At 47.1% G+C, this 23,629-nt stretch overlaps 1 protein-coding gene across 7 annotated transcripts in view; it reads left to right on the top strand.

The window, feature by feature from the left end:
• Window positions 1-23,629, top strand: part of UBR4 (ubiquitin protein ligase E3 component n-recognin 4) — a 150,533-nt gene that overhangs the window by 84,069 nt on the left and 42,835 nt on the right. For 6 of the 7 annotated variants that reach the window (XM_058675913.1, XM_058675908.1, XM_004592314.3 and 3 more), the window contains 12 exons: window positions 13-134; window positions 800-911; window positions 3,069-3,199; window positions 3,318-3,495; window positions 3,940-4,044; window positions 5,533-5,670; window positions 6,361-6,535; window positions 12,843-12,939; window positions 13,786-13,893; window positions 14,307-14,423; window positions 18,618-18,827; window positions 21,089-21,238. In XM_058675913.1, the coding sequence (XP_058531896.1) occupies window positions 13-134; window positions 800-911; window positions 3,069-3,199; window positions 3,318-3,495; window positions 3,940-4,044; window positions 5,533-5,670; window positions 6,361-6,535; window positions 12,843-12,939; window positions 13,786-13,893; window positions 14,307-14,423; window positions 18,618-18,827; window positions 21,089-21,238 (1,643 nt within the window). The remainder of the gene's footprint in view (window positions 1-12; window positions 135-799; window positions 912-3,068; window positions 3,200-3,317; window positions 3,496-3,939; window positions 4,045-5,532; window positions 5,671-6,360; window positions 6,536-12,842; window positions 12,940-13,785; window positions 13,894-14,306; window positions 14,424-18,617; window positions 18,828-21,088; window positions 21,239-23,629) is intronic. The other variant, XM_058675916.1, reaches the window with a different exon arrangement.

The following is a 23,629-nucleotide window of genomic DNA, read 5'->3' as shown; positions in this document are numbered from 1 at the left end:
TCTTTGTTGTAGGCCTAACTCACATAGAAGCCACTGTCAATGCACTGGTAGACATTGTTCATGGCTATTGTACCTGTGAGCTGGACTGTATTAACACAGCAGCCAAGATCTACATGCAGATGCTGTTGTGTCCTGTACGTATTGTTAAAGCTCCCCTTATTTCCCGCCACCCGAGATTGTCTGGATGGTTTTAAAAACAAAGCAGTTTACTAAAATGAATTAAATAAAATAGGCTTAAAAAAGGAAGTTGATTGGAATTAAGAGTTTGAAATATCAATGAAAGCTTTAAGATCTTACTCTACGGGAGAAGAAGCTGTAGAAAGGAGATGATTGAGTCTCCCTTGTTCAGTGTCATGTCCACAGTGCCTGCCTTGGTGATTGCTGCTTTGTTAGTAACAGGTAACGTAAGTGTGAAGACATGAGTGAGCACCTCCAGATCTCTGTTTCCAGGGATGCTGTCACAGGAGTTCAGTATTAGCACAGAGCTGAGATGAGCATTGTAGGGCGTGATCATCTGGTAACAGGCATGGACCCATGAATGGGAAGCCAGAGTAGCTTCAGAAGCAGATAATCTGTGATGAGCCTGTGACTGCGACTTAGAGACCAGGAGGCACTAAATGGAGTTTAATAAACGGCTCGATTTAGAAATGCAGATTAGCCTGCTGGACTGGGCAGATGAATTACAAGTGAGAGTGAATAGGTCTTCCACATGCAAGTAGTGACCGACCAGAGAAGTGTTACCTAGCATGTTTCCTGAATAGTATCCACCTGAGCATGATGGTTTGCTTTTCAATCTCAGGACCCTGCCGTGAGCTTCTCTTGTAAACAAGCTTTAATTCGAGTCCTCAGGCCCAGGAACAAACGGAGACATGTGACACTGCCCTCCTCCCCTCGAAGCAACACCCCAATGGGTAATGTGAGATCTGGGTTTGGACTGGAGTCTGTGTGCGTGTGGGAGAGAAAAAGCAGGTGTAGTGTCAATAACTACTCATATTGATGAACGTCTTGCAGACATGTATTTGTTTTTAACCCTGAAGAATTTGATTGCATGTAAAACTATGGTAAGCAGAACAAACATAAAGAAAAGCAGGGTTATAAGAAGTGAAACGTACCATAGGAAAATCGAGTCAAGTATTCTGAGGCTACATAGTAAGGTCCTATGTGGTTGAAGTTCTGGGGCTGGGAACTCTGTGGGCCCAGAGTGAAAATAAGGACAGAAAAATCACGAGAACCAGAGAGAGAAGATTTCTCAGGAAAAATCTGCTTTACCTGGGGCAGAAGCTCTTCACTGACGGCCTCATTCTGTTCCTGAAGGGACAGATCCTCCGAAGTTGCAGAGGATTCTCCCTCGGCTCTCAGTACCAGGCAGTCATCAAGTGAAAGTCACATGTAATTTAAATTTTTCTTGTAGCACATTATAAAGAGTAAGGAAATGATAATTTATTAAAACTATCATTTAAACATAATAGTCAACATAAGAATTTATTAGTGACATAATTAGTTTATGATACCATCTTTGAAATCCACTGTGTATTTCACTGAAGTGGCCTGTCCTCACTTGGAATAGCCACATTTGAAGTGTCCAGTGGCTACCTGTACTTTGTAGCGGCTTTATATCTGTGATGGTGCAGTTCTAGAGAATTAGATTTGTTATTACTTTCAGTCTTTCTTCAATACCACTTATCTAAAGTTTTTCTTTTTTTAAGATTTATTTATTGTTTATTTTTACTGGAAAGCCAGACATACAGAGAGATGGAGAGACAGAGAGGAAGATCTTCTGTCTGCTGGTTTCACTGCCAGCGTGGCCACAATGGCCAGAGCTGAGCTGATCTGACACCAGGAGCTATAAGTTTCTTCCAGGTCTCCACGCTGGGTACAGGGTGCCAAGGCTTTGGGCGATCCTAGACTGATTTCTCAGGCCACAAGCAGGGAGCTGGATGGGAAGCGGGGCTGCCGGGATACAAACCAGTGCCCATATGGGATCCTGGCGCATGCAAGGTGAAGACCTTAACTGCTAGGCTAAGGCACTAGGCCCAATCCCAAGCTTTTACTTCTTTCTTTTTCTTTTCTCTCTCCTCTCCTCTCCTCTCCTCTTTCCTCCCCTCTGCTCCCCTCCCGCCTCCCCTTTCTGCTCTCCTCCCCTTCTCTCCTTCTCCTCCTCTCTTCTCCTTCTCTCCCTTTCTCCTTTTCTTTGAGGCACAAAGAGACAGATCATCCATTCACTGGTAAACTCCCTAAGCACTGAAATAGCTGAGACTGGGCCAGAAACTCAGTCCTGCTCTCCCACCTGGGTGGGAGGGACAGAGCTGCTTGAATAGTCACGTGCTTCCTCCCAGGGTCTGTGTTAGCAGCAAGCTGGAATCAGCAGCAGAGCTGGGACTTGCAGTAAGGCACTGAGGTACCAGATGTGGAAATCCCATGTGGCATCAAGCATCATGAGCGCTCTGGCAAAGACCATGCATTACCTGAGTTTGGTGACAGTTAGGCGCTCTTTTCCCTGGCAACAATCTGGAAGGCAGAGAGCTTGTGTTTCCCACCGAATGAGGACAAGGCCTCCACCCTTTCCTGACAGTCGGGAGTCTCACCTGGCAGGCCTCCTCCACCAGACCCCACCAGACCTGTCTTTGGGGTCCTTGGTTTCCACCTGATGCTTTTACATTTCAGTTCTGATTCTTCTGCTTAATAGTTATGTAGCAGCATATAACAGTCCCAGTTTTGTGATTGTTTTTAGAAAAGAACTGGAGAAATAAACTCCAAACTGCAATTACACATAATGTAAGCCTCGGGGTTGTGGGTATTTTTTGTTTGGTTTGTCTTATGTTTTCTTGCCTTATCCAAGGCTTCCTAGGAGCTGGTGGGAGCTTGTGGGACCTGCCAGTCTCCGAGATCTTTCCTTCATGGAATTCAGGATCCCAGATGCTGCTGGATTGAGAAGCCAGAGAACAAGGCGACGCTCAGTCCCCAGGAGCATTCCCTCTGAAGCTTAGGGTGCCACCTGCTAGTTGTCGAGGGTTTGTGTGGCCCCATGGCGGAGGACACTTTGAGGTGACTCAGATTTCTTGACTCAGGAGACAAGGATGATGATGACGATGATGATGCAGACGAGAAAATGCAGTCGTCGGGGATCCCGAGTGGCGGTCACATCCGTCAGGAGAGCCAGGAGCAGAGTGAAGTGGATCATGGGGACTTTGAGATGGTGGTGAGTCTCCGTGGCAGGAGCGGAAGGAGGAGCTGCGAGCTGCCCTCTTACTCTTGGGCACTGCACTTTCATCAAGTTTTTGTTGCCATGGGAGATTAACAGAGCTTTCTGTCTGCAGTCAGAGTCGATGGTTCTGGAGACAGCAGAAAATGTCAACAACGGCAACCCGTCTCCCCTGGAGGCCCTCCTGGCAGGTGCCGAGGGCTTCCCCCCGATGCTGGACATCCCACCTGATGCAGATGATGAGACCATGGTGGAACTAGCCATTGCCCTGAGCCTGCAGCAGGACCAACAAGGTAGAAGGCAAAGGCAGGAACGAGGCAGCCCATTGACCTTGCACAGGAAGAAGAGTCTGAAAGTTCCTGTTAACTAGCTGACTTAGACTGACCCCAAATTTGGGGAGAGATGGATCTGGGTGAGAGCTGTTCGGAGATCCAGGTGGAGAGTGAGAGGGGCAGGGGTTGTGGTGGCAACTGGAGTTTGGGAGCCAGTCTCCTTGCTGCTTATGTGGTCTTTTGGATGATTTTCTCCCACCGCTGTTAGGCTCTTCTAGCTGATGTCTCGGCTGAGCTAAAGGAAGCAGTATGAACTTTGTTACTAAACTTGGTGGGTGGAGAGCAAGTGGCTGTTGCTTAATTTCCTCTAGGCCAGAGGGAGACTCCAGAGGGCAGCAGTTGGCCAGATTGGTGCTGTGGATGGGGAGTGGGGGGTGCTGTGTTCACTCTCCACTTGTTTCTCAGGCAGCAGCAGCAGTGCCCTGGGCCTGCAGAGCCTGGGACTGTCCGGCCAGGCACCCAGCTCTTCCTCTCTGGACGCAGGAACCCTCTCTGACACCACAGCATCAGGTAACTGTCCACAGCAAGAAGCATGGCTCAGGGCTCCAGGACCCTCAGGCCTTGTTTCCGGGCTGTGAGAGTGTAGTGGGCAGCTGCTTTGACAGGCCATTCTGGGCTTCCTGCTTCTGCCTTGGCTTTAGAAATCTGAATGCTGAAGGCATAGCGGTGCAGCTTGGCAATGATACTCATGGCCCCGCCTCCTACTTTGCATGGCCCTGGCTTCAGCTAATTTCCTGAGGAAAAGCTGAGAGAATAGCTTGTAGGCTGATTAGCTTCAGGGCTTAAATTACTATCAAAGTGCTCAGCATTTAGACAATACTAAAAGGGATTCCAGAAAGAGAATTCATAGCTTCTACCTTGTTTTTGTTTGCAAATAAAAGTAAAGATGCAAATTATGCTTCAGAGTTTTCAATCAGTGTGGCTTAAACCATCAGGGATTTGTAAACTTGAGAGGTTTTGTGTTTGTAGATGATTAAGACCTGTAGAAATCACTAGAGCTCATTTTCTTTTTACTTTTAATTTTTTGTAATCTTACATAAAAAGTATTTTCTAAATAGATACTTGGACCAAGTAAAGGATGATGTGACACCAGAAAAATCTGCTGGAAAATCAACCCTTGAGTAATTTAGGGTTGATTTATTTATTTGTATTGGTGCATCCCTGTGTTTTTGTTTCGTTTTGTTTTGTTTTGCTTCTTGGGTGATGAGGAAGTTTTACTCTAGATAGAAAAGGGAGAGGCTGGCTGTCCCCACCTGCTGCCATGGCTTGCTGCTTTCCCTGGGTCTCTTCGGTTGCTGTCATTTCAGCTTTGAGATCACTGTCCTGGTGCCAGCTGTGTCCCTCCATGCTCTGGCTGTTCTGGCTTTGCTCCCCGTGTATCTCATTCAGCGTTTTCCTCCTGTCTCAGCTCAGCCCTGGTCCTGGATGCTGTGGCTGTCTCTGGGGAATTTCCTTGCTTCATTATTAGCATTTGATGAGGATTACTAGGAGGTCGAAAATTTCCCAGTGAGCTCCCTTCTGGACCACTTGAGTAAAAAAATTAAAAATCAAACATGGTTGATTCAAAAGGTCAGAATAAGTGATTTCCTAACAGAAGCGCAAATTAAGTACAAAACAAATCTTACTTCACTTCAGAGTTCTGTTTTTTGATTGGCAGTGGCCAGTTTAAGATCTCTCAGCAGGTGTCAGTAGCACCTAAAACATGGTGACCATGTAGCACTTAGCTAGAAACAGTGTCCAGTGTCAGCTTAGTGCCCCTCTGCACTGAGTGACAGTGAAGGAAATGCCCAGTGACCTGGGTTTTCACTCCTAAGTACTGTTTGCAGTGTGCCATGGATAGTGTTTGTTCTGTTAGTGACTAATTGGCAAGTGAATCTTTCCCTTTTTCCCTGTTATGACAGGACATGTAAACCGCATTGTGTCCTCTGCACTGTGTGGTTTGATGCCTTTGCCCCACGGAGGGGTTTGTACCTGTAACAGCTCTTGTTACTCTCTCAGCTCCAGCCTCAGATGATGAGGGCAGCACAGCAGCGACGGACGGCTCTACGCTTCGGACCTCTCCTGCTGACCATGGTGGGAGTGTGGGCTCGGAGAGCGGGGGAAGCGCAGTGGACTCGGTGGCTGGCGAGCACAGTGGTAATGTGCCTGGGGGTCCTGTTCTCCTTGGTGGAGGGTGGGAACAAAACAGGAACCCTTGCCTGGGACCTTGGCTTGCTTTTAGCACAGACAGCTTGTGAGGATTCGTTGAAGTCTTGGGCTTGCATAGTGTACCTGGCTGTGATGAACGGTTCTGGTGTGACCTGGAAGCTCCTTCTTGTCTTTTTTTTTCCCCTCCCTACCTGATAAGGGGAGGATATTTTTAGGCAACCTTATTAATGATCTGATAGGGTAACATAGCAAGTCATGCCCCGCGCATACTGGCGGATGAGCTGGGCCTCTCGGTTGAGTGAGCAACACAAAGCCACTGTGGTTTGACCTTGTAAATCAGCCCGTGGTTGACAATTGGAAATGAACATTTTTTGTGAAGGAGATTGAGCAGCTGGTAATTCCTCAGATCAGTTTCTGTTTCCTCTGAAGTATGAGATGGGATTTGGTCAGCAGTGGAGATGCAGCTGGTTCTAGAGGAGTCCGTGGACTGTAGGGGCAGTGGCTGCTGTGCTGGTGATGGCCAGTACTTCAGGGCCACGGTCAGGAATGCAGTCTTCATTTAGCTTCTCATGCAAGAGAAAAGCGCAGATTTGCCTGTTGTCTGCTAACCATTGCTGGTTTCAAGGTGCCGTCGTACTCTGGGAATTGACATGCATATTTTTTGCCAATGCTCCGCAGTGTCTGGTCGGAGCAGTGCTTACGGAGATGCTGCAGCAGAGGGGCATCCAGCTGGACCAGGAAGTGTCAGCTCAAGCACTGGCGCCATCAGCACCACCACTGGGCACCAGGAGGGAGATGGCTCCGAGGGAGAAGGAGAAGGCGAGACTGAAGGCGATGTCCACACCAGCAATAGGTGAGGGCTGAGCCACTCACAGTTAGGAAGATGTCCCCTCCAAGGTCTCAGGAATACAGACTGTTGGCTTATAGGAGGTGGGATGGTGACAACTCATGAGTCCACTGAAAATCTTAGGCAGTGCTCCGAATCTGACTTGCTGGAGTACCAGAATAATTACAGAGGTGTGGGCAGTTAGCCTAGGGGGTAAGACCACTCAAGTCCCACATGGGAGTACCTGATTGCAGTACTGACTAGATTCCAGCTACCTGCTAATGTGGACCCTAAGAGGCTGCGGATGATGGCTCAGTAATTGGTTTCTTTCTTTCTTTCTTTCTCTCTTTCTTTCTTCCTCTCTTTCTTTCTCTCTTTCTTTCTTCCTCTCTTTCTTTCTCTCTTTCTTTCTTTCTCTCTTTCTTTCTCTCTTTCTTTCTCTCTTTCTCTCTCTCTTTCTCTTTCTCTCTTTCTCTCTTTCTTTCTCTCTTTCTTTCTTTCTTTCTTTCTCTCTTTCTCTCTTTCTCTCTCTTTCTCTCTCTCTTTCTTTCTCTCTCTCTCTTTCTTTCTCTCTTTCTCTCTTCCTCTCTCTCTTTCTTTCTCTCTTTCTTTCTGTCTTTCTGTCTTTCTTTCTTTCTGTCTTTCTCTCTTTCTCTCTTTCTGTCTTTCTGTCTTTCTTTCTCTCTTTCTGTCTTTCTGTCTCTCTTTCTCTCTCTCTCTCTTTCTCTCTTTCTTTCTTTCTCTCTCTCTTTCTCTCTCTCTCTCTTTCTTTCTCTCTCTCTTTCTTTCTCTTTTCTTCTCTTCTCTTCTCTTCTCTTCTCTTCTCTTCTCTTCTCTTCTCTTCTCTTCTCTTCTCTTCTCTTCTCTTCTCTTCTCTTTTCTTTTCTTTTCTTTTCTTTTCTTTCAATTGGTTTCTTACCACCCACATGGGGAACCTGAATTGAATTCCCTGTTCCTGACTTTGGCCTGACCCAGCCTCAGCTATTAAGAGCATCTGGGGAGAGAGTCTTAGTGGATAGGAGCTTTCTGTCTCTACTTCTCTGTCTTTTGTTTCTCAGTTTTTTGGAATTAAATTAAGGACACGGGCAAAGTAGTCTTTCTCGTTAAGACTCCATTGAATCCTTTAGTAACTCTATAGCCATGAAAACGTGTATTTTTCTTACACAAATCCTTTTTTGTTTCATTATCCATAAGCTCATTATCCAACGTAGTCTTTATAAATGACACTCTTCTAGACTAATAGTAATACTAGAAAGATTTCCTTGTTCAGCATTTTTATAAAATAAAGGAGGGGGTGGGTGTTTGGCATGGCCGTTCAGAGGCCGCTTGCAACGTAGCATCCCTTTTTAGAGTGCCTGGTGTTCTCCCTGGCTGCTCTTCCCTTCAGCTTCCTGCTGATGCGCCCCTAGGAGACAGCAGGCCGTGAGGGTCCATCTGCACCCATGTGGGAGCCTGGGTAAAGTTCCTGGCTCTTGCTTTGGGTCTGAACTAGTCCTGGCTATTGTGAGCATTTGGGAAGTGAAACAAGTAGATGGGCTCTCTTATGTACTCTGCTGTTTAAACAAATTAATAAGTGTTTTGAAAGTAAAGGAAGGGAAAAAAAGTGAATACATGTTTGTGTCTAGAAATACCAGTGATAGAACATAATGGACTTGAGAGTAATCTGTAAATCCCAATCTGTCCCTCAAGAAAACTGGTGGGGGTTGATACTGGGTAGAGTGAGAGTATTCTTAAACAAATGGTCAAAAAATTCTGTGATTTTTTTTTTTCTTTTATATAATCTTTGGAAACAATAACAAAATGATGAGAAAGGAGAAGGAAGAACATAGTAACATTTAGGATAATAATATTCATTGATTTTGTTGAGGACAGTGATTATCAAATTAATGCAAAAATTGTGACAGTGTTTTTTTTTTAAGGTTATTTATTTGTGAAGATTTTTTATTGATTTTTATTGGAAAGATCACTCCTCAAGTGGCTGAAATGACCTGAGCTGATCCAAAGCCCGGAGCGAGGAGCTTCCTCCAGGTTTCCCACACAGGTGCAGGGTCCCAAGGCTTTGGGCTGTCCTCAGCTGCTTTCCCAGGCCACAAGCAGGGAATTGAAAGGGAAGTGGAGCAGCCTGGACACGAACCAGCACCTATGTGGGATCTGGCGCATGCAAGGCAAGGACTTTAGCCACTAGGTTATAGTATTTTATTTTTAGTTGACATTTTCATTTTCATTACAGAAGTAAGGGAATGGAGTTTATAGACCCATGGGGGCCAAGGAATAGGGGTGGATGCGATCAGTGAGAGATGTGTTTGGTGCTCCGTCTGTCCTCTCAGGGGTTCTGACTTGCTTTATCTGTGTCCTAAGGCCTGTTTAGTGTCCCTGTCCACTTGCAGTGTCCACAGGCCGACATGCTTGCTGAAGAACTTGGCCTGAAGCATCAAACCACTTGTTTTCTTTCCACCTGTGGAAGGAGAAATCAGTTGTGTGTCTCACGTGTGTCTGGGTATGCTCTTAAATCAGTAATAGGCGGCCCGGTTCCCACAGCATATGCTTTGTGGTTGGACACGTTTACAGGGGGTCCTTTTTAATTAGCTATCAAAACATTTTTTTCTTAAAATAATTCATTTTTTTTATTTGAAAAGCAGAGTTACAGAGAAAGGGGGTGAGATTTTTTCAGTGCCCCACTTCAGTTTCTTTTCTTTTTAATGTATTTTTAAAAATTTTATTTTTAATGATGTGAAAATAGTTGATCAAAGTGGGAAGAGTCCAAGGATCAGAGGAAGTGGTTTCAGTAGTTCTGAGATGCTGTTGATATCACTGCTCCAAGGATGAATAAATCCTTCCAAAGTCAGTTGGCTGACATTGTCCACCTCAGAGTCTCCATTCACCCAGAAGTTGCTGTCAAGCTTCACTGGGGTAGTTGATCAATTTGATCTGCCCTTGGTTCTCTGTAAATCAGTGGGTGCTGTGGCCCAGCCCAACTCTGCCCACCACCTGCTTGACCCCCAGGTACGCCAGGGGGAGCTGAAGCAAACAGATCTTACGATGTGCTGATTCACTCCCAGAAGGTCTGCAGCAGTTGGGATTGGGTGAGGTAAAACCAAGAGCTTCATCCTAGGCTCCTAGGTAAAATGTGCAGACCCGTCTGCTCTGGCTGCTCAGATTACATGAGCAGGGAATTGGATCAGAAGTGGAACAGGCAGAAATGCAGCCAGTACTCACAGGTTGCTGGCATTGCAGGTGGCATCTGAGTCCGCTCCCTGTTTCATTCTTTATGCCCTTTCCTATCTTTTTCTTGACTTACTGTATTGGCTGAGGGTGCCAGTTTTTTACAAAAGCGGTGATGGGTGAACATATCTCATTCACAGATGTAGCAGAAGTTCAGTGTTTCACTGCTCAGTGTTGTTCCAGCCAGTAGAGGCAGTAACATGGACAGGGAGAGGGTCTGGGGATGAAGCACTGACAGGAGACCAGTGATGGTAGAAGTCTCTGAAGGCTCCCTTTATTACTGCTTTTATACCCTTCCTCCCAAGTCCTTTAGTCAAACAATAGGATGCTGAGGAGATAGTAAAGCTTTAAAGCAGAAAAAAATACTAAACTCTTTAAGTATAAATAAGACATAATTTGTATAAGAAGGAAAAGAGAATTCTAACAACAAAATCAAGATAGAGACAGGAAGAAGTCTTCTGTTCTTTTTGTGGCCTCAATGACCAGGGCTGGATCAGGCTGAAGACAGGAGTCTGACAGGGACTTGGGGAACCTGCTGCTCCCCCAGATGTGTTAGCAGGGAGCTGATCCAGAGTGAAGCAGCCAGGACTCAAACCAGCACTTGCCCACGACACCAGAGCACTGGCCCCCTAGTTGAAATTATTTTCTACTTTCTATTGTGATTTAGTCTTTGATTCATGAGATATTTGGAAATGTATAGTAGTACTAAATTTCCAGATATTTGGTGATTTTTTGTGCATCTTTTATTGGCTTTTGGGTAACTTTTACTGTGGTTGAAAAACATACATGCTTTACTCCTTTGAAATGTATTGAGACTCATTGTTGCTTCCAAAGTGATGTATCTTTTTAGGGAATTTTTGGTGCTTTTAGAATGAGAATCAATTTAGGTTGCTTAGCCATATTGACAGTGGAAATCTCTGTAGTGGTTTCAAGTTAATTCTTTTTCATAAATGAGATAAATAATCAGCCAGTGGGTTTTCTTGTTGTTTGAAGTAATAAAAATGAATTTTAAGTCACTGAAGAAAATTTGCAATACTGGTAGTATTTATTTTTTTCAAACGTCAAAGAGTTTGAAAAGCCAGTAGTCTGGCATGATTTGGGTTCCAGTTCCCAATCTGCTCATTTTGTTGCTGCATATTGTCTTCCTTGTTTGCACAGTCAGAAGATGCCGATCCCTGTCAGCACTTGCTGCGTTTTATCTAACACGCTGTTGGGCTGTTGCCGTGATCTCCTCTCCACTACTACAGCTTCCATCCAGGGCAGATAGTTCACATGCAATCCTCGCACAGTTCACTGAGTTACTACTAGACCCAGGGTAGACGTTCACCATATATCATTGTGTTCTGAAGAAAAGTGGATTCATTCCTTTATGTTCTGTGTAGATAATGTAGTTATGTATTACTCGGGTAAGGCCCTGTACTTTCATTAGTTTGAAATATGCTAAATAGATACCTGCTAGGGTGTGTAATATATGAAAAAAATCAAACACTGGAAAATAGTAAATATGGGCATATTTTTTTTTTAAGATTCATTAATTTTTATTGGAAAGTCAGATATAAAAAGAGGAAAAGAGACAGATCTTCCGTCCAGTGTTTCACTTCCCAAGTGGCTTCAACAGCTGTAGCTGAGCCGATCCGAAGCCAGGAGCCAGGAGTTTCTTCTGGGTCTCCCACGTAGGTGCAGGGTCCCAAGGCTTTGGGCCGTCCTCGACTGCTTTCCCACGCCGCAGGCAAGGGAGTTGGGTAGAAAGTGGAGCAGCTAGGATTCGAACTGGTGTCCATATGGAATCCCAGTGCATGCAAGGTGAGGACTTCAGGCACTAAGCTACCACACTGGACCTGGGCATATGATATCTTAGGAATAATTTCTATGAAAAATAAGGTCAGAACAGTTGCTAATTATGAAATTTGGTCCGTTAATTTGCTTAACAGTGATGCTGGGGACCGCCCATCGCCTTGTCCCTAGGACCTTCATTAATCCCGTGGTCATGTGCCTGCTGTATGCTCTGTAGCGAGAGTGCCAGCAGCACTGAGTACAGAGTCAGCTGTGTTTCCAGGCGAAGGAGGCAGGGCAGGAGCTGAGGAGAGGAGAGGAGAGGGTATTACTGACACAGAGATTTTTTTTTTTCTTTTAAGATTTGTTTATTTTTACTGGAAGTGCAGAGTTACAGAGAGAGAGGAGAGACAGAAATCGTTCATTTACTGGTTCGCTCCCCTAATGATCACAAAAGTTGGAGCTAGGCCAGCACAAACCAGGAGCCAAGAGCTTTTTCCAGGTCACCCATGTGGGGACAGGGTCCCAAAGACTTGGGCTGTCTTTCTGCTATTTTCCCAGGTGCATTAGCAGGGAGTGAAATGTAAGTGGGGCAGCTGGAACTCAGAGCAACATCCATGTGGGATGTTGCTGCCACAGGTGGAGGTTAAGCCTGCCATGCCGTGGTGCCAGCCCTGACATTGAGCTTTACACTAGGAAATGATGAACAGCGTGTGAGTGCTAGCAAGTATAGCAGTGACTTAACCATCCTAAGGACTTGGACAGCATGGAAAAAAAGGTGTGGATTACCATTCTTCTGAATAATGTAGACATGATCTAAGAATTCCAAGAGATAAGGTGCAGTGGTCAGACAGGGCTTGGTGTTGGAAAAAGTCCCAAAGTGTGCACATCTGTGGGTTTCCTTTCAGTGCCTCCGTGGTTTGCAGCAGCTGTACTTGGTTTTTTTTTTTTTTTTTTTTAATAAATCTTTTTTTTTTTTCCTTTTAAGATTTATTTTATCTTTATTACAAAGTCAGATATACTGAGAGGAGGAGAGATAGAGAGGAAGTGGAGCTGCCGGGATTAGAACCAGCGGCCATATGGGATCAAGGCAAGGACCTTAGCCACTAGGCCACGCTGCCGAGCCCCTGTACTTGGTTTTAACAGAGCAAGATTTCTCCTATGTTGCTAGTGTTTCACATAAGCGTTTCTTCCCTTTTTTTTTTTTCAGTACTAGAACCTTCCCAAGTGTTTGGCTTCTTGAGGCCTGTGTTGGCAGGAGGAAAGAACTCCCCATGTCCTTGGCCAGGTCCTGCCTGTGTACTGCCTCACGTTTCCTGTCTTGCCTTTGGTCCCTTAGGCTGCACATGGTCCGTCTGATGCTGTTGGAGAGATTGCTGCAAACCTTGCCACAGTTACGCAATGTTGGAGGTGTCCGGGCCATCCCTTACATGCAGGTATCGCTCAGCTCACCGGGATCTCTCACAGTATCATGGGACATACGTGTTTTCTGGAGGGCCTGAAAGCTTTTGTTTTCTGTTACAAGATAACAGGAAGATAGAATAAGATTTTAATTGCAAGTCACAGCCATTTATAAATGAGCTAAAGGTCAGAGATGAAGAAAAAAAAAGTGTTCAAGATCATTATTGACAGAACCAGAAGTAAATGACTAGTCCTAATATTCTGTGTCTACAGTATTTCTGTAGGGGCTAAACAGATTTGGAAGCGGTAGAGAGGGAAAGAAAATGAGAAAGAAAGAGCTTTTCCATCTTCTGTCCCACTCCCAAAATGGATGCAACAACCAGGGCTGGGCCTGGCTGAAGCCAGGATCCCAGAACCTCTTCCAGGGTGACTCCATGGATGAGGATGTCCGAGAAGATGGGCAATCTTCCACTGCTTCCCTGGGCACATTAGTAGGGAGCTGGAGCAGAAGTAGAGAAGCTGGAACAGGAAATAGTGCTAATCTGGGATGCAGATGACACCAGCCCCTTGAAATTGTTCTTGTGTTCTTGCCTCAGCGCACTGTCTTGTCTCAAGCCACTTTGGCTGGTTGCAGTGAGCGATGGAACCTCGTCCAGTAGTTGTGCAGACACTTTGCAGCCTGTTTTCCATGATGTCAAGCATAGCATTTATCAAGATTTGGTTCCTCTGACTTGACATGAAAGCTTTGTATCATCTGGAATGTATATCTGGCGTGTGTTTAACCCTTGAATACTCAGTGCATTTGGCAGGGAAAGTAGGAAGGTCGAGAAGCAACCTGTGTTTAGAGTGGTTAGTCTTCATTGTTTTGCTTTGCTTTCCAGGTCATTCTGATGCTGACTACAGATCTGGATGGAGAAGATGAGAAAGACAAGGGGGCCCTGGACAACCTGCTCTCTCAGCTTATTGCTGAGCTAGGCATGGATAAAAAGGTAGAACTTGAGAGTCACGCTTTTACAAGCAGCAATGGGCAGGAAACCTCAGGTTCTCCTTCCCCTGTTAAAGGAACCTCCCCAAGTTTCCAGGAGTGCTTGTCCAGTAAGGGACACTTTTGCTGGAAGAACATCTTGTTTGGAGCCTGCTCATGCATTAGGAAAAAGACTGAATTCTGGCCCTCATGGATGTTGTAGCTCATGAGATGAGAGTGTTATGGTTTGTGTCTTAATATGACCTACTGAGTGTCTTGGGCATTAGTTATCCTGGGTGTAGGCCTCAGACACCTTGGGAGCTGGTTTGTGGTTCAGTCTGAGCAACATTAGGACCTATAGGCTTGAGGAAGTCTTGTTCAAAAGGTGCCTCAAGCTTCAAGTAAGTGTGGGCCGGTGGGCATCTGCTCCTGCTGCAGGATGTCTCCAAGAAGAATGAGCGCAGTGCTCTGAATGAAGTCCACCTGGTGGTGATGCGACTCCTGAGTGTCTTCATGTCCCGCACCAAATCTGGCTCCAAGTCTTCCATCTGTGAGGTGGGTTAATGTGGAGCATTCGGGTGGGTTTGGGGACAGGTCAGAGGATTGGCTGAGCTGGGGCTGAGGACAGAGGACATGGTTTTCTGTTGAACTGAGGCTGTTTATGCCCGAAGGGAGTGAGTCTAAGCTGTCACCTCTTGAAGAGCAGAACCTCCACCTTTTTCAGAATCCGTTCCCAGACCCTGTCTTTACCAACAATCCCCCCAATGGAGGGGTTAAAGGGTTTAAAAGTCCCATTATTGAAAAGCAAGGGCCTGTTTGGCAAGGCACAGGGTGGCTAAGAGGATTCCCTGAGTGTCTGTTTCTGTTAAGGTATGGTAATAAAGCAGAGAGAAAGCAATGTGTGTGTGCTGAAAGGAGATTAACACAAAGCAGAGAAGGTGGGAATTGAGGCTGAACTGCAGCCAATCTTAATGAGCTTAGGAGCTGTGGGGCTTGCTGGGATTTGCAAGGCTCTCCTAATGGTCTTACTTACAGTAGATTTTCTCCAATTTTTCTGTGCATGTGATCTCAGCCCCATCTCCTTTGGAAGCTGTTGTTGTAGAGGAGGCTCTAGATGAGGGGGGAGGTGATTAGTAAGTACCTATAGTTGGAAAGTTTCCCTCTCTTGACCTGGGCTTCTTTTCTGGTTGCTCAAGGGGAAAGAGAAACGCCAGCTTATCAAGGGAGAGAGATTTTCTAATCCTTGCCTCCTCTGGCTCCTGGCACTTGCTAGAGGTGTTAGAGTTTAGGTCAGTGTTTGTTTTCTCTTAGCACGCGGCTGTTCAGAAGAGCTAGTTGAGAAACTCAACATGAGGCTGATTATCTCTTTGGTAACAGCTGACCTTAAATGCCTTAGCACCCACCCAGCCTTTTTTTTTTCTTTTTTTTATTAGATTTTTGACAATCCTTACATAGTTAATTAGGGTAAAAATGTTCAAGGGCTGTAGGAAAGTGGGTAAGACTATTATTTCCATATTGTTGCCTTCATGTATCTGAGGTAAAGGTGTATATTGAGGGAGAGGCCCCAACCAGTTTCCCACCCACCCCAGGTCCTGGATATAAGGCATGCTCTGAGGTTCTTGCTCAGGTGGTTTTGATGGTTCACCAGTTATGAATTGCTGCCAGTCTTGTTACTCCAAGCATGATGAGGTCGTTGAAGAATCTACTGATTGACATAGTCCATCATAGACTCTCTGCTTGCCCAGTATTTTGCTGCCAACATATAGCTGAGATGGTTGATTGACTTGTTCTGTCTTCTGTCTTTTCTTGGTTAGGGTTCTGAGTCCGTCATTTCGATTTGGGAGATCTCCAAAGAAACTTTGTCTGAGGTCTTCTCAGACCAGATTCTTGTTTGTACTAGCAAGTACAGGGCCCGGCATAGTCCATCTCCATGATCAGCTGGTGGTTGCAGTTGCTGGGTTGGTTCTGTTTTCAGCCCCAATGGGTGAACCAGTGGGTGATGCAGTCCAGCCTGGCTCTGCCCAGCACATACTCGGCCCTCGCATAAACCAGTGGGAGCTGCAGCCTAGACGGAGCGACCCACAATAACCTCCACCAGGCCCACCCCTTACCCTGGTTTGCCAGTATGTGTAGCAGACTAGTCTAGTCTGTCCCACATCCCATTCGGCTCTTGTACATGTCAATGGGTATTAAAACCTTGTTCCAGGTCATCAGCTCAACTCTCTAGCCCTCATGGATGTTGTTGGGTGCCTCTCTGTCTAGCCACCCCAGCCCCTGTCCTAGTGTTTGTGCCCTCCCGTGGGAGTGGTAACCCAAGAGGGAGGAGCCCACTATTTCCCTCCCAGGCCTTTCCTACTCCCTGATTATGCACTCTGCAGGTAGTTCTGTGGTTTGACTTGACAGAATTAGCCCCCATTGCCACCTTCTGCCAGGTGATGCTGTGGCTAAGCCCAAACAACCCTCACCACTCTAATTGTAGATTGCACCAGTAGGAATAATCCACCCAGCCTGGCTTTTCTCTAATGTCGTCCGCATGAGGCGCACAGGTGTTGTATCCCTGCTTGGTCTGGTCTGCCCCCATCCCAGCTCATGCTCTCCAGTGGGAGTAGCTATCCTGCAAGGGAACCCCCACTTATTCCCCCTGCCGGCTCCGGCCCCTCCTTTCCTGGTTCTCATATGTGCTGGTTGAGTGCTGCAGTCACATCCAGTACAGGCAACCTCACCTTGGCATTCCGTATTGTGCACTGGTTTTTGTAGCGACCGAATCTGGCTTGACCCACACTGTTCTGGTGCTCGGATTTGCCAGTGGATGACATGAACTGATTCAGCCTGGTCTGCCCCCGACCCATGCCGAATGTATGCCAGTGGGTAACTTTCCATGGCCTGTTCTGGGCTGTTTCCTATCATGTTTCTTGCGCTTACCCGCCGGGTCTGTGTCCTGCCAGAGGAGTTGCCCAGGCTCCTCCATCAGAACCTCTCCCAATGCCAGATTTTGCGCATACCAGGGGGTCCATGAGCCAGCCCTACTCAGTTCACCTCCTGTCCTAGCAGGAACAGTGGCTTTTCCTGACTGCCATTCAGACCAAACTGGTTCTTGCTTTTAGATGTTTCAGCCCAGCCATGGCTCGTCCATACCCACATATAGCTCATACATGGCTCAGTTGGGGTTGAGACCTAGCCTAGTCCATCCCACATCTACCCTCGTCCTCCAGGACACCAGACGGTGTTGGAGCCAGGTCCGACTCGGTGCATCCAATCCCAGGCCACACTTGTGCCAAGGGAGACTACATTCGTTTCCTGATCAGAACGCAGCCCCCATTCCAGGCCACACGCCCCTTGGTGGGAACCTCAACCCAGTTAGGGTTGTCCCCTTAGCTCCCCAACCAGGCCTGTTTCCAGCCATAGATCACATGCATGCCAGTGGTTGCTCTGACTCAGCTTGGCTCAGCCCCTCACCTGTCCCAACCTCTGCCTTAGACACTGTGGCTTAGCATTCCTGGCTCACACAGACCAGTAAGTGCAAGAGCGTAGCTCAGCATGACCTGTGCTCCATCCTGGTTCCTAGTTTTGCTTGTGGGCTAAGGTTTGTTCAGTCTTTCCTGGTACACCCCGTTCCATTACCAATTGACACATTAACCAGCTGTTGGAGCTACTCTGCCCAGCTTGTCTGACCCCCAGGTCTGGACCACATGTTCACCAGCGGGAGCTATGACTTTGCAGAGGAGTTTCCCAATCCCTCCACTTGATCCACTCCCAAACCCAGTTCTCATACATGTCATTGGGTTTTAGGCCAGTTTCCGGCGAAGTCTGGTCTTCCAATTGGCCTTTTATGAGCTGGTGAACTTTGCAGCCCGGCCCACCCCACACCCTATTGAGGATGCACATTTGGGTGCTGCTGCCTTGACCAGTCCAGACTGTTGTGGGTTCCTTTACTTGTGATTGATGGCAGGCTCCTTGGTCACACCTAGCTTAGTCCATCACCACCCCAACTCTTGAGCTAACAGTGGGGCTAGAATTTCCACAGGGTTTGGCCCACACATCCCCCACAGAATCTACCCCCGGGTATGGTTTTCGAGTTCTAGTTAATGTAACGGCCCTGCCTAATGTGACCCGTCTCTTGATCCATCATCATGTCAGGTAATAGGATATCCTGCTGGACAAGTCCCGAGCCATAGCTTTTGCATGAACTGGTGTTCAGTGGTCAGCGTTGTTCAGCATTGTTCTTCAAAGGAAGAGTTACTGTCACTGGGAATCTTTAGGATTGATTCACGTTCCAGAAGCACAGTGGGTTCAACTTGGAGCTACCTAAGCAGCGATTTAAAGAACCAAAACCCCAGAGGTCCTGGCCGGGTGGCGAGCAGGCTGAGCCTGGCACCAAATGGCGCACTGGCAGGCCCGGGGGACAGCTCACCATGTGCACGAGGTGGCTAGCGTCCAGGATCGAGGCATGAGACGCCCTGTCCTGAGACCTACCAGCAGCCGAGAGGCTGTCGGTTAAACCACCAGGCCCAAGGTCACACCCCTCCCCAATCCTGTCCACTGCCCAATGAGGGCAGCAGGTGGGCCCCAGACCTACCCAGTCTCGGAGACTTCCCCCCTCAGTGTACTCACCCCGGTGGGAGCAGTCCCCAGAGCCCAGGCAGGCCCGGGGACAACTCACCACGTGCACGTTGTGGCTGGCGTCTGCCACGCAGCCTTCTGTATGTACATGGCATCTCACCTGCCCTTTGTGTGTGTTCTTGCTTCCAGTCATCCTCCCTCCTCTCCAGTGCCACAGCAGCAGCCCTGCTGAGCTCCGGGGCCGTGGACTACTGCCTGCATGTACTCAAAGCACTGCTGGAGCATTGGAAGAGCCAGCAGAGTGAGGAGGAGCCTGTAGCTACCAGCCAGCTGCTGAAGCCACATGCCACTTCATCCCCACCCGACATGAGCCCCTTCTTTCTACGCCAGTATGTGAAGGTGGGTCTTTGGCAAACAAATACTCCCGTCCCTCATGCGCAGGATAGGCAGGAATGGAGAATCTCTGTAAGATGTGGACCTAATTAATCATGGTCATCTCAGTTTTCATAACCATTTGGTACTTTTCTGTAACTTTTAGGGCAGAAAGTTCTTTGCGTCTCCAAAGACCTATTTAACTCTCCTGCCTTATCAGCTCCATCTCCCCTGTGTGCAGCCCTACCAGTCTGTGTGTTCCTTGTGGCATGGCTGTTTCTAAAATCCTTTCTGCTCCCTCTGTATCAGTTTCTTCCCCCCTCATGCCCCCTTAATTCCTGGACCTTCAAAACCTGGCTGAAGCTGGAGCATCTTTGGAAAGCCTGCCCCAACACACACTGACCTGTTACCAACTATACCCCTGTGTTCACAGTAGGCAGAATATGCAACCAGGCTAAAGTGTCTGTCATCAAATGAATAGATACAAAAAAGTGGCAAATACACACAATGCACTATTATTCGTAAAAAGAATGAAGCTTTGTCATTTGCATCAGAATGATTGAAACTAGAGGACATCATGTTGAGTGAAACAAGCCAGACACAGAAAGAAAAGTACCCTATGTTCTCCCTTATATGTGCCAACTGAAATTAAGAAAACAATAGAAATGCCCGTATCAGTTTTTCTGCAATACAATGTTATGTCATTTTGTTTTTAATTTTTGTCAGATTATTTTAATGTAATATTTTCATGATCTTAAGATTATTTAAAACTTTGAGTGAAATTGAGCATCTTTTCATTTGATTATTATTCATAGCATAACCCTTGCCTGTTTCCCAGAACTGTGGTCTTTTTACTTTGTTTGTTGAACTCTGTGTTTAGTGGAGCATTAAGCCTTGATTATAATGTAAATTAAAGATATCAAAGAGAGAGAGAGAAGGAAGGAAAAATAACCTAGTGGTCCTCCTCCGTCCCAGAGGGCCCTGTGAGCACTGACGCCTGTCCTCCTCCGTCCCAGAGCACCCTCTGTGTACTGACGCCTGTCCTCAGCACCCTTTGTGCACTGACACTCCTGTCCTCCGTCCCAGAGCACCCTGTTTGTGCGCTGACACCTGTCCTCCTCCGTCCCAGAGCGCTCTGTGTGCACTAACGCCCCGTCCTCCATCCCAGAGCGCCCTGTGTGCACTGACGCCCCGTCCTCCATCCCAGAGCGCCCTGTGTGCACTGACGCCCCGTCCTCCATCCCAGAGCTCCCTGTGTGCACTGACGCCCCGTCCTTCATCCCAGAGCGCCCTGTGTGCGCTGACGCCCCGTCCTCCTCCATCCCAGAGCGCCCTGTGTGTGCTGACGCCCCGTCCTCCATCCCAGAGCGCCCTGTGTGCACTGACGCCCCGTCCTCCATCCCAGAGCGCCCTGTGTGCACTGACGCCCCGTCCTCCATCCCAGAGCGCCCTGTGTGCACTGACGCCCCGTCCTCCATCCCAGAGCGCCCTGTGTGTACTGACGCCCCGTCCTCCATCCCAGAGCGCCCTGTGTGCACTGACGCCCCGTCCTTCATCCCAGAGCGCCCTGTGTGCACTAACGCCTGTCCTCCTCCATCCCAGAGCGCCCTGTGTGCACTGACGCCCAGTCCTCTTCCTCAGAGCACCAGCAAAGACCGTGTCTTGCTGATGGCACCTTTAGTGCTTAAAGGAAAGAGACATAACTGAAGTTTGAGTACGTGAGATGTGCCGTGCCCCTTCACTCCAGCAGTCTTCCTGATGAGTGTGTAACCTAGAGTTACCATTGTCTACATGGCTTTCCCGTCTTTCAGTGCCCCTGCCTGGTGCTGCGTGAGAGCCCGAAGATCGTGGCTGAATTAATAATCCTGGCTCACATGGTTTCCTTTAGGTATTTCTCGTGGAAAAGTTTTTGGTTTCTAGGAAATGAAATGGATCTCTCATAGAAAATCAGAAATCCTTACCAAGTACTGTGTTTTCATTTCTTTGCCATCTTAGCTCTAGGTTTTATGCAAGAAAGAATAATCAATCCAGTGTTAAAGACTGCAGAGTAAAATGTTAGAACTTTTAAGAGCACCGAAGTCTTGTCTCCCCTGTAACCTTTGTGTAGGTTTAGTTGCCCCCAGAGCCTAGAGACCTTAAAGGATTTATAAATTAAATTGTTAGTCAGTGGCGCCCTCCCCTTGGTTTGAAACGTTCTCTGTTGAGGGAGCAATAGTAACCCAGCCTACTTCCCAGTTGTCATGGAGAACTGGCAGGCACAGGTCCTGAAGCGCATGTTCTTCTCCCAGGGCCATGCTGCTGATGTGTTTGAGGCCTACACTCAGCTTCTGACAGAGATGGTGCTCAGGCTTCCGTACCAAATCAAGAAGATTGCCGACACCAACTCGCGGATCCCGCCACCTGTCTTTGATCACTCCTGGTTTTACTTCCTCTCAGAGGTGAGTGTCTGGGAGGAGGCGCAGCCGCATTGGCGTCTGTGGCCCTGTGTCACCATATCCTCGGGTGGCGTTTCGCCTCTCAGGGTCCTCCTACCCTTTCAGAATGTGGTCTTGCCCTCCAAAACTTGCTGTGTAGTTAAACTATGGTAGATGTATGAAAAAACAAACTTCTTCTGTAGTTTCTGATTCTGTTGTTTGACTCCTTCACATGTGATGATAGGAACAAGTTAATAATTCCAGTGCTGTCAGAACAGTCATCATTACAGTATGTGGAGGATTGGTTCAACAGCTATATGAAAAATTCTCCCCCAAAATATCAGCAGGAAAATTGAAGTAACAGATAGCTGCCAGTAGCCTTAAGTGGGACGGCAAGAGGAGCCGACAGAGCTCTCTGCAGAAGAGGTGCTGTTGCTGGCACCTCGGGACCTGTGAGGGAGAGTTAGGACAGAGGCTGGGACAGCAGGCAGAAAGAAGGAGCAGGCCCTTTCTTCCTCCTGCCTGCAGCTTCCTTCTCGTGCTCCTGTTGGCAGAAACTACGAGAAAATCCACTGCCCTAGAGGCACTGCAGCAAACCTGATTCTGGACTGGGTATCATAACTTGGTTTGGTGGGATGAGTTTGTTTGTTTGTTTATTTTAAAGTTTTTTTTGTTGTTGTTTTGGAAAGACAGATTTACAGAGGAGAGACAGAATGATCTTCCATCCACTGGTTTATTCCCTAAATGGCTGTAACAGCCAGAGCTAAACCATTCTGAAGCCAGGAGCCTCCTCTGGGTTTCCTGTGTGGGTACAGGGTCTCAAGATTCTGGGCCATCCTCTACTGCTTTCCCAGGCCACAAGCAGGGAGCTGGATGGGAAATGGAGCAGCTAGGACATGAACCAGGCGAGGGTTTAGCCACTGAGCCACAGTGCCGGGCCTTGGTGGGTCAGGTGTAGAGCTAAGAGGACTCAGATCAGTATAGCAAGCTGGGAAAATAAATCTGTTGCCCAACCTCTAGTGACTGGTCAGTGCAACTTCTGTAGCTCTTCTACCTGAAAAGTAATTTAAAATGCTCTTCTGTCTAGTTTCACTTTGGGTGGGCTGGAATGGAGGGCAGCTTCTTTGTAGATTCCTAGGAATATGAAAAAGAAAGTGAAGATTGCTTCTTTCTGTGCCTTTCTCATGGTTTCTTTAAGGAATGCTTAACTTCGCCAGAGATGGATTTGGCTGGGAGGAGATAAGTTGTTCTGGGTTTGTTGATGTTTCTAGTAAAGTTCAGTAAAGGCCAGGGTGCTGAGCCACTGTTGGTACAGCTGCGGCCCGAAGTCACTGCCTGCTTTTTTTTTTTTTTTCCGCATTTTAAAAAAGGATTTATTTATTATTTTTTATGGGAAAGTCATATTTACAGAGAGAAGGAGAGACAGAAAGTTCTGTCTGCTGGTTCATTCCCCGAGTGGCTGCAATGGCCAGTGCTAAGCCAGTCTGAAGCCGGGAGCCTGGAGCTTCTTTCTGAGTCTCCCATTTAGGTGCAGGTCTAGAAGAGGCATATTCTTTTAACTTTTGTTTAGTGTGGAAGAATTTTGTTTCATTTTCAAAGACAAAGGAAAGTTTTGCTGGGTACATTATCCTGGGCCGGCATTTTTTTTTTGGAATCTGGAATATGTTGCTCCTTTCTCTTTTTGCCTCTAGAGTTTCCTGTAAGAGGTCCCATGTGAGTTTAATTGGCATTCCTTTACATGTCAGTTGATTTTTTTCACATGCACATTTTAGGATCTTTATGTTCGATTGAGGAAAGTTTGATTATCATGTGTCTTGGTGAAGATTACTTTTGGTCAAACCATGTTGGGAGTTCTGTGCCTTTCCTGGATGTTGTTTCCCAATTCTTTCTCTAGATTATTATTTATTAGATACATTTTGAAACCTAGCTTGAGCAGTGCGCGGTGGCCTAGCAGCTAAAGTCCTAGCCTTGACAGTCCAAAGCCTTGAGGGCCTGCGCCCACATAGGAGACCCAGAAGAAGCTCCTGTTTCCTGGCTTTGGATCCACTCAGCTCAGACCATTATGGCCACTTGGGGAGTGAACCAGTAGATGGAAGATCTTTCTTTCTGTTTCTCCTTCTCTCTGTAGATCTGCCTTTCCAATATAAATAAATAAATAAATATTTATGAAAGAAAAAAAAAATAAATAAATAAAGTCCTAGCCTTGGATGCACTGGGATCCCAAATGGGCACCGGTTCTAATCCTGGCAGCCCCGCTTACCATCCAGCTCCTTGCTTGTAGTCTGAGAAAGCAGTTGAGGACGGCCCAAAGCCTTGGGACCCTGCACCTGTGTGGGAGACCTAGAAGAGCTCTTGGCTCCTGGCTTTGGATTGGCACAGCTCCACCCATTGCAGCCACTAGGGAAGTAAGTCAGT

Source organism: Ochotona princeps, chromosome 2 (genome assembly GCF_030435755.1).
Source record: "Ochotona princeps isolate mOchPri1 chromosome 2, mOchPri1.hap1, whole genome shotgun sequence".
In the NCBI taxonomy this organism is placed as follows: Eukaryota; Metazoa; Chordata; class Mammalia; order Lagomorpha; family Ochotonidae; genus Ochotona; species Ochotona princeps.
This window is presented reverse-complemented; position numbering and strand designations above follow the sequence as displayed.